The 10,475-nt window shown below is 41.3% G+C and overlaps 1 protein-coding gene across 1 annotated transcript in view; it reads left to right on the plus strand.

Annotated features, from left to right (window-relative positions):
- Positions 1–9,423, plus strand: part of LOC311142907 (neurexin-2-like) — a gene marked incomplete at its 5' end in the record, with an annotated part of 198,989 nt that extends 189,566 nt beyond the window's left edge. The window contains 3 exons of the mRNA XM_084178625.1: positions 566–894; positions 4,739–4,823; positions 6,587–9,423. Coding sequence (XP_084034751.1) covers positions 566–894; positions 4,739–4,823; positions 6,587–7,413 — 1,241 coding nt within the window. The 3' untranslated portion in view covers positions 7,414–9,423. The remainder of the gene's footprint in view (positions 1–565; positions 895–4,738; positions 4,824–6,586) is intronic.
- Positions 9,424–10,475: the final 1,052 nt, after the last annotated feature.

The following is a 10,475-nucleotide window of genomic DNA, read 5'->3' on the forward strand; positions in this document are numbered from 1 at the left end:
GCCCTGTCCCTAGTTGTCCATCAATTCAGAGAAACGACTTCCTGTGCTTAATGGAGGAAAGTAATGTGCTTACAATTTCCCATGACACTATTTTCTCCCATTACTCTATGTAAACACACTGATAGCGAAATGTAAGTAAAATGATACGCATTATTGTGCCATCATCCCCTCTCGCAAAGACTTAACCGATTTGAAAAGCAATTTTTTTGACCCTATGACCAAGATTGAGCCAATTCCCTAACTCTGATTTTAAACACTAACCAATTGAAAATACTTTACCAATACAACATTCAAACTAACCACATCTTACCCTCAGAAAATATTGGGCCAATATATATGTGACCAGTACGATGACTAAATATAAATATACGAACATTCCAGACAAGCTCTTAACATATACTTCCATCATTTAACTTGTTGTGCTAAGTTCCATATCTGTTGCCAAGGACCTTCTGGGTATCTAGCATGGTATAACTCATACTGTAATTTGATGTCTGCCTGTTTGTGTCTCTCTCTTTCTCTCTATGTCTATCTCTCTTCCTCCTCTTCCTTTACCTCACTACAGGACGACAGCTGACCATCTTCAACAGCCAGGCAGCGATAAAGATTGGGGGTCAGGATAAGGGCCGGCCGTTTCAGGGCCAGATCTCTGGCTTCTACTATAACGGCCTGCAGGTGCTGACACTGGCGGCAGAGAGTGACCCCAGTGTCCAGGCCGAGGGGAACCTGAGGCTGGTGGGAGACTCCATGTCTGTCTTGACCACTGAGACCATCTCCACCACCCCACTGGCGGCCTCCGACATGTCCACCACCATCATGGAGACCACCACCACCATGGCCACCACCACCACCCGCAGGCAACGCTCCCCCAGCATGAGGGAGAGCATCTCCCAGGTCAGAGGGAGGGCCGGGTGGGGGCATGTGGGGCAGGGTACTAGGGCCACGTTCAACGTTATTAGTGACCAATGGTGCAAGAGGTGATGTAATGATGACTGATAACTAAGACTAGCCATTTTATCAGTATGTTAACTGTCCCTCATTCAGTAATCCTGGTTTTAACATTGTACTATAAGGAGCTGTACGTATGGTATTGGACTGTGGGTGAGCTAGTGTTAGGGCTGAAGGCATTAGACAGACAGCATAAGTAACCGTTTAGATGGCAAGGTTTTGGGAAAGCACTCTGCCAGACAGACAGTGTGTCCATTATCAGGAGGTTGGCTGCATGAGACTGACACTCCATCTACATTATTGCTCGTTTAGCCACTCATCAGGCAGACAAATTAAAACAGCCCTTAAAGAGCACTTTCTCAGGAACAATCTCCCTCTCTCTCTCAATTCCTTTGCACATTTTCAACATAACCATGCTGCATGCCTCTGCCAATAAGAGGCAGTAATTACTCATTAAAACCAAGAGGTTTTCAATAAGGGAACACAGACAAAGCACTGGTCCTAGACACGTATTTGAACATAAGTTAGCTCTCTATTGAAAGTGTTTTTCTGGTTTATTAAGCTCTCATTCAAACCTAAAAGATTGTCTCTCTCGTTGGGGAAATTAATTCAGTTCCATTTGTGTTTGTACGATGCCTTTTCAATGTCATGGTCACAGTGCACACCAGCTAAAAAAACAGCAGTCATTGTGCTGTTTTTAAAACTCCCTCAGCGGCGTGATGCACTCTTTAATTTGTTTCAGCTACAAAGCAGGAAATCCCACAAAAGCTAGATTTACAGGGTTTTTAGCAGCTAGAGCTACATTTCTTTTTCTACACTGACTTGCATATGTATTAGGCTGCCTGTGGGCATATAGATCCACTCAAAAGGCCCCACCACATTCAGTGTAAGTTGTCAAGGGACCATCCTTTAATACGCCCCCCATTTCTTGGATTAAACCTTTTTTCTCAGCCTTCGACTTTGTTGATCAAGAGATGAAGGAAGGTCACACTCAATAACAATTTATGCCAGTCATGGCTAAACTGCCTATTTCCATATCCAGCGATCCGTTAGTAATTTGCATGAATGTTGATGAACCTCAATTCAACCCCACGTAGAACCTTGGACTGGCTTTAATCCAGTCTACTGAATATAAATAGCCCTAGGGAGACCAGCAGAGTGATAGGGGGGGTTACGGAGAGACCACCTCAGAGCTGCTCTTATTAGGCTCCCAGCAGAATGTGGCTAACTACCAAGCTTGCCCTTTCAACAAATGAAAACATAATTTATGCTCATGGGCTGTCTAAATATTTAAAACAACATTAGTCACTTGGAGATAAAGGTTATCGAAATATTAAACAGTACAAGTTTCAGTTATATTCAAAGTAATTTTTTGTCTAACACTCTGATTAGGAGAGACAAACACCTGTGTATTCACTTGGCAATCCTCTCTCTTCTGTTGTGATTATGATTTATCCTCCTCTACTTTCTAGGTTCCTCATAAGATAGCATGGCTCCTCCTTTGAACATGTGCTACTGAACAACACAAGCTCAATCATTCTCACAGTCAGCTAACTCCCTCCATTAGACAACAGTAGTGGGATATAAGATACTGTAATCACTTTTTCAGGCAGTGGTTTTCATTGAAAGTGTTTTGTGTATCTGAGCTGAACATTTGTCATGGTGTCATGTCATAAATTACGAAACAAACCAAATTAATAATACCTACAGTTCCACCATAAACAATAAACTTGCTTATGAAACTACAGGCGCTGTATACACAAACACAGGAAGGGAGGGAGTAATTGCTTTATGAATGCAGTCAGGCAGATCTAATATGCAGTAATACGGCATATTTTAATTAGAGAATCAAAACGCCACAACAATGCTGTTATTTGTTATGTGTGGATTAGAGAGCAAGACATAAGCGCCAGACAAGACAACTCTTTTATCGTCCTACGGTTTTCAAACGGCCAAGCAATTGTTCTGATCACATTTGCTAAAGCTTTATTGTGAAAAAACAAAGCTTTGATACCTTTTCATACACTAACCATGCCTCCAAATGTCTTAAAGCATATTTGATGGATGACAGTACTCTGTAATAGCCATGGCCCAGTAAGCATGTCAAGTTCCGAACACTGTAAATACATTGATACAGTATGGTGGGCCAAAGGCTCCTTCCTCCAGCTAAATAAGTTGATTAGGCTTGTCCATACGATAATGAAGGAGATAAATTGATGTCAATCATGGCCTAACTGCTTACTTCCAATGTCAAACTTCCCTGTCTATGTAAATCTAGGTCATTAGCATAGATTTACATAGACTAGATTTCTCAAGCCCTTGTTGAATTTCAATGATCTTTCTGAAGGTCATAATGGCAGACAGCTTTAGGGTTGGCTACACCTGCTTGTAGTAACTACATTTCTTTCTACATTTACTGACACTGCCTTTCTCTTGAAAATATTTCAGTATGTCTATTGTTTTGATATTTTATATAGATAAATAATACACTGTGACAGTTGAATACACGTTTGAATTGAAAACATTGCCTTAGAAACTGTGATGACAGTTTGATGGAATATTCTTTGAGAAGAGCTCAGGGCAGGCCAATGATTAATGTACTGTATGTGAGAGCTGTCAAATAGTGGTGTCTCATATCAAACATGTGCAGATATGATTTATCATGAGGTTTCTGTGCCTTGACATGTGAGGACAAACTGATGCATTCGCGTAATCTCTGGATCAAACTACAGTGAGCTCCAAAAGTATTGGGAGAGTGACAAATGTTTTGTTGTTTTGGCTCTGTATTCCAGCCCTTTGGATTTGAAATGATACAATGAGTATGAGGTTAAAGTGCATACTGTCAGCTTAAACGTTTTACTACTTGAATACACATATAAGTGCATTTGTCCCAATACTTTTGGTCCCATAAAATGGGGGGACTGTGTACAAAAAGAGTTGTAATTTCTAAACCGTTGACCCGATGTAAATGGAAATACCCTTATAAAAGCTGACAGTCTGCACTTTAATAATAATAATAATATGCCATTTAGCAGACGCTTTTATCCAAAGCGACTTACAGTCATGCGTGCATACATTTTTTTGTGTATGGGTGGTCCCAGGGATCGAACCCCCTACCTTGGCGTTACAAGCGCCGTGCTCTACCAGCTGAGCTACAGAGGACCACACTTTAACCTCATAGTCATTGAATCATTTCAAAACAGCAACAAAAAATGTCACTGTCCCAATACTTTTGGAGCTCACTGTATATGATATTTATATAGCTTCTGTATATGTGTATGGGTGGTCATCTGTAGCTCAGCTGGTAGAGCACGGCGCTTGTAACGCCAAGATAGTGGGTTCGATCCCCGGGACCACCCATACACAAAAATGTATGCATGCTTGACTGTAAGTCGCTTTGGATAAAAGTGTCTGCTAAATGGCATATTATTATTATTATGTCTGGGGTATTAATTTATGTATAGGTACAGGAGGTATTAGGAAAGAAAAAAGAGATGCTTCTGTTTGAGCACAATCATTGCATCATGAAACTAGCACTGTGAAATTGAATCCTGGCCCATTAGGAATTTGTTGTCTACTATTGATCTGGTGGAAACAGCAAGGAGTCCAATATTCCAGCCTTCGTTTTTCTGAATTATTCTCAAATAATGAAGTTTCACTTACAAGGCTTTTTGGGGGGAATAACTTTGTATTACTGTTTTATTAATGTTCGACATCGACAACTAAGACTTTTAAAGATTTAATAATGTATAGATTACAAAGCACCAACGTTGTGTCCTCTTCCTCTCAGTCTCAGAACTCAGATGACATCTTGGTGGCTTCTGCAGAGTGTCCCAGTGATGACGAGGACCTGGAGGAGTGTGAGCCTGGAACAGGTGAGTCTGTCTGTCAGCCCTGGCCTGAGGTTCAGTGTCATAGCAAGGCCCTAGGAGGGAGCAGGACCTCCTATGATCACCTACTGTCTTCCTACACTAGGGACTAATAGGTTCGTTTTAATGAGCTCATGGATAAAATCTTATGGGCCTTGATCTAGCCTTATCGCTACTTTCAAAGTTGTAATTTTGTCTGTCCTTAATGCTTGTCTTGTCATCAGCTACTACCTCTGCTTTGAACTCGCTGTTAGGGGAGATTTCATTACTGCCACTAGCTAGCAAGATCTTATATCCAGATTAGAAGATCTCATACTATCCTGTGCACTACCCTAAACAAAATAAAAAACAAATGGGGGAAACAGCTGGGATCTTCATGTAGGCCTGCAGTTGGTTGTCGGAGGCAGTGCTCATAATATCAAGTTCATAGAAGCCTCTGGCCTGGGTGTGTGTGGATGACTGATCTTAATATTCCTACAGCTATCACTGATCTGACCTTTTCAGAAAGGCTCCATATTTCACTACTGCCTGCCTGGCCCTGCCAGTGTGAGCTGTCAAAGTAAGGCTGAAAAGACACAAATGTCTGAAAGCCCATTATAGTGAAGGTCAGGAGTAGGGTTGGACAGATCTGTGGCACACCTGGCTCTGAGATAGGCAGAGGAACATTTCCTCTTCTACTTTCTAGTCTTTAGCTCACCAAATCATGCAATGCAGTAGGGCTTCATAGTAGAGTCACATTCATGACTAGGGTTACTCATGAAATGTATTACATGTACAACACAGGAGGCTGCTGAGGGGAGGACAGCTCATAATAATGGCTGTAAAGGAGCAAATGGAATGGCATCAAACACCTGGAAACCATGCGTTTGATGCATTTGATACCATTCCACTCATTCCGCTCCAGCCATTACCACGAGTCCGTCCTCCCCAATTAAGGTGCCACCAACCTCCTGTGATGTACGAAGGAGTCGTTTTCTCTTACTTGTCTGTGTGATAAAAGGCTTGTTTTCATGCAAATGTTTCAAGAGTTTCAGAAGCGACATTAGATCATGATAGATGATTGGCCTTACTTGTCGCCAATTTGTCCTGTAAGATGTCACAGTTTATCCAGATAAACGGTCATTGTCATGATCCTTCTCTCTCCACCTCTCCTCTTGCCCCTCCCTGACACTCCCTTTTATCAATAACACTGTCAGTAGAATTAGGTGAATGGCGCCCTTGGCTTGTTTTCATTGTCTTCTAACCTTGATATTTAGTCTGTTTATTGAGGTGGCTTGAGGATGGTTAGAAGACTTGTGGTTATGTTTCTATGAACATTAAAGATGTTCAACCTTAGTAAACTAACAAATCTTGTTACTGGCATGCACACAACCGCCTACAACTGCAAATTAAAATAATGAAGGATTTATATCAATGTTATGCAGCTGTTTTGAATTTGTTTTTCTCTTCATGCAAAAATCATGTGGCAATATGTTGATGTACGTAAGTGACCTTATCCCATGGTTTGCTGTCTTTTTTGATAAAGAGAAGTCCAGAAATGTGAACTTGTAAGCAAATCCATATTATTGATAATAATGTATAGTTAAATATCTTCCATATTAATTATCTTACCCCTACAGGGCGTAATATTAGGTTATTTGGAACATTCTAGCTACATAATGAGCACATTGTGTTTGTAATGTAATGAGCACAATTGTTCATTATTCGTGTCTGGGGTCTCCTAATGCTCCTCTAATGTGTGTTTCTCCTACCCTCTTTTTCTTTTCTAGGAGGTGAATTAGTGTTGCCTATAATAACAGTGGATTCCCTTGAGCCCCCATCCATCGCCACCCGTTACCCTGCTATCCCCCCTCCTCCCACCTCCCTGTCCCCACTTGAGACCACCAAAGAGTCCCTGATGCTGTCCAACCCTCACCCTCCCTGCCCCCCGGATCAGGAGGACTGCGGTGACCCTGTGGAGGTCTCGGCCTTCGGTTCTGGGGAGATGACGGAATCAGATGATGAGGACTTTTACAAAAACTCCCCTCTGGTCACTGACAGGACAGTCCTGCCTCCTCCTCCTCCCCCCGCCGTCGGTGAGGGCGGGGCACAGAAACCCCACAATCCCCGCCCCCCTCCTTCTACTCCCACCACCAACCCTGACCAGCTCCACATCCCCGCGGGCAAAATGAACACCCGTGACCAGGTGCTTCTGCCCCCTGCCCCTCCGTCATCCCGGTATACACCAGGACTAACTTACCCCCCCAATTTCCCCCATGTGCCCACAGCCGACCCTACAGCCCCCGGTGAGAAGGTCATGCACCCCGGCCTGGTGGATAGGATCGGAGAGTCCAGTAGCACCACAGGGATGGTGGTTGGTATTGTGGCAGCTGCAGCCCTCTGCATTCTCATCCTCCTCTACGCCATGTACAAGTACCGCAACCGTGACGAGGGCGCCTACCAGACGGACCAGGGACACAACTTCATCAGCAACCCAGTTGCCGAGGGCAACGGGGCCGTGGTCAAACTAGAGAAGACACCAAGCACAACAACGGCTGCAGTAGCGAAGACAGTAACCAAGGGCAAGAAGAACAAAGACAAAGAGTATTACGTCTAAGAGAGGGGATAGAGAAGGAGAGAACGAGAGAGATAGGCTAGAGCAGGGTTTCCCAACTCCTCGAGTACCCCGGACAACCACACCTGATTCAACTTGTCAACTAATCTTCAAGCCCTCAATCAGTTGAATCAGGTGAGTTTGTTCGGGGCAACAACAAAGATGTGTGCTGTTGGGGGTACTCGAGGACTGTTGGGATACACTGGGATAGAGGAAAATCATGGAAAGGAGGTTCTCCCAATGAACTTCACTTCCACATGATCCTCTAGATAAATATCCAAAATGTAGGGTGTAATTGTTACATTTGTGGCACAAAAAAATTACAAAAAATCCAACTTGCCATCAGTATTCCTGTTAAATTATGCTTTCAGAATTTTTATCGCATACCAAATATTGTATTGGTTAACATACCATTTCATACAGGATAAGAAGCATATCCATTTTGCTGTCTTTGTATATAGCACCACTATCTATCAACTGTATGGTTATGGTTCACAGTAAAAACTGAGCTTAGACCATTGTACTATAGAAACAGGTTTGCATGAATGTCAGTTCATCATGCTCTATCTCAAGTCCCTATGTCTTTGTAATGACATCAGCGGTATCAGTGTGTACTGAAAGGTCATTATGGTCGTTAAGGACAGAGCAACCCAGTAGAGCTTACTAGATTAAACTGAAGCCATACCCATACCTGGAGATTGGGTGACCCACCTTCTCTACAGACTAGCCTACCACATTTTGTGTTATCCCACATAAAACTACTTTCCACTCAGTCTATCTCTCTGGTTGTCCATGGTGCTATGTTAATGGTCCAATATCATTGAACCATGTTTCAAGCATGATGTATTTCTTTCCTTTTGGAAAATACAGTTTTTCAAAGGGAATACACCAATTTACGGCCGAATTTAGCCAACAAACCCTCTATCTGGATGGATGAGATGAGCTGGATTCTCTCATCTCTGTGTGAGGAGAGAGCAACAAATCTACAAATTCATTCCATCCAGGAACAAGTTCCTCAAACTTAACTTAGCAAAACGCTACTGTAGCAAAGACAGTGCTCTGTAAACATATTTGTATGTATAGATGTCTTGGGATTGAAAAAGCATTGCTTCTGTGTTTGTTGGAGTACACGGGGAACAGACTATACTTCATGTGAGAGATGTTCTGCCCCCACGGTTACCACTGTCAACACTCCAGCCAGTTCCCCTATGAGGAAAGTAGAGACAGTGAATATGAAAGGGAGCTGCAGGACACAGTCACATTTGAGTAACTTTTTCTGGAGGTTCCTGTGGGAGGGGGATCATGCCCAACCTTGTGTCAAGAGGCTGTTTTTCTCTTTCCTTCTTCAAAATTGGCACACAAAAAAACTGGAAAGGCACAACCAGTAGAAACATCTCTTTGAGAGATAAATACTGTGTTTCCTTTGAAAGCTAACCAAACATGTATTCTGGTTTTTCTACCCATGAATAAAATACTATTCTGTGAGATGAATTATTGAAGGTTTGTGAATTGTATAGCTATTTCTCAGATACTTCTGTGTTTCTCTTGTTACCATTCCTGCAGTTCAGTTTTTTATGTTGCCTTTTAATCCGATCCAGATGAAAGGGAGCATTTTGTCTATGATGAGACACCATTTTCTGACTAGAGACCCATTGTAAGTATTTTCTTTTTTTAATGTTGAATAACATTACATTTCCATTAAGGCCAGGTTAGTGATTGTATGTAAATGTATCAAGAGAAAACACAAAGGATGATGTGCACTCTTTTTTTGTTTCATTTCTTCATTTTATGTAAAATGAAAAACATTTTGTTGTTGCCATTCTGTCTGTTGTATTATGTTAACATTTTCCATTTCTGTGATTTCATCTTATTTTTTTATGAAGTGCCATTTAACATAAACTGCTCCGAGTATATTCCTGTCCTAACTCAATTATATTGTAAAGTGTTCCTGTGAAATGAATCTTAATATGTGTACAGTACATTGACAGAGGGGAAATACACTTGGTTATATACTTCGTATACTCCTGTGTTGTGTGGCTTTTTTATGAGTACAAATGCCTTATCAAATGAATGGGTTGCACTTTAACTACTACACACAGCCATTGGCGTCGATGTTTTTGGTCCAGCCCCAAATCTTTTTATGGTCCAAAATTGTTATTTTATTATTTGTTACATTTCAGTCTGATATGAGTTTGCATAACCACACATCACTTAGCGTGGAACCCCGTATTATCGGAAATATTCAACAGCCTTTAAGAAATATATTACCTTCAACATTGTTATCTTGTGATCAAGCCATCAATGTTATGTGATTATTGGTGTCGTAAAAATGTTAGCTAACGGGTTAGCAATTAGCATGTTTGACATTTCAGTGGAAATACTACTATTATCAGCTATTTGATAAGCGGTTTAGCAAAAAGATATGTCCCGTATTATCGGCATACAGTCCCCAGTTATTGGCCACCTTACTATTTTGTTCAATTACAAGATATATACGTTTAATTTTGTTCAAAAAAAGAGACACCAACCTCGTATCCAAAGTGTTTACTAAATAGTTGACTAGCCTTATTTATTTGCCTGTCAACTTTTCATTGCGTAGCCCGGTGCGCCCTCCTGTGGACTCTTAAAAAATGGTTATTCATTAACATATTCAGTGTTGTAACCAAATAGTGTCTTCTAATTTGTTTTACAGGTTAATCTTATGTTTTGAGAAAGTAGATAACAGTTTAATACTAAAATATAAATGAGTATAAATAATTTACATTAAATAAAACTAATTTCAGTCATGTGCATTGACATAAACAATGAAAACACTGTTGTAGTTTGTGTTGCAGAGATGCACTTGGAAAGTAAAGGAAGAAATACACAAGATGGGTTGAATAATTTTAGACATGCTTTTGTTTTTTTTTACAAATAAATAATTTCATATGAAAACAAACAAAACAAACAATTAAATCTCGACCCCCATCCCTATGTTGTCACAAAAATCACAATAGAAATCCAGCTCCACCGCTACCTCTGGATCCCACTGCACACACCTGCAGTGGAACCAGTGCTGGCAGAAG

The sequence above is a fragment of the Coregonus lavaretus genome (assembly GCF_964263955.1).
Source record: "Coregonus lavaretus genome assembly, chromosome: 15".
Classification (NCBI taxonomy): domain Eukaryota; kingdom Metazoa; phylum Chordata; class Actinopteri; order Salmoniformes; family Salmonidae; genus Coregonus; species Coregonus lavaretus.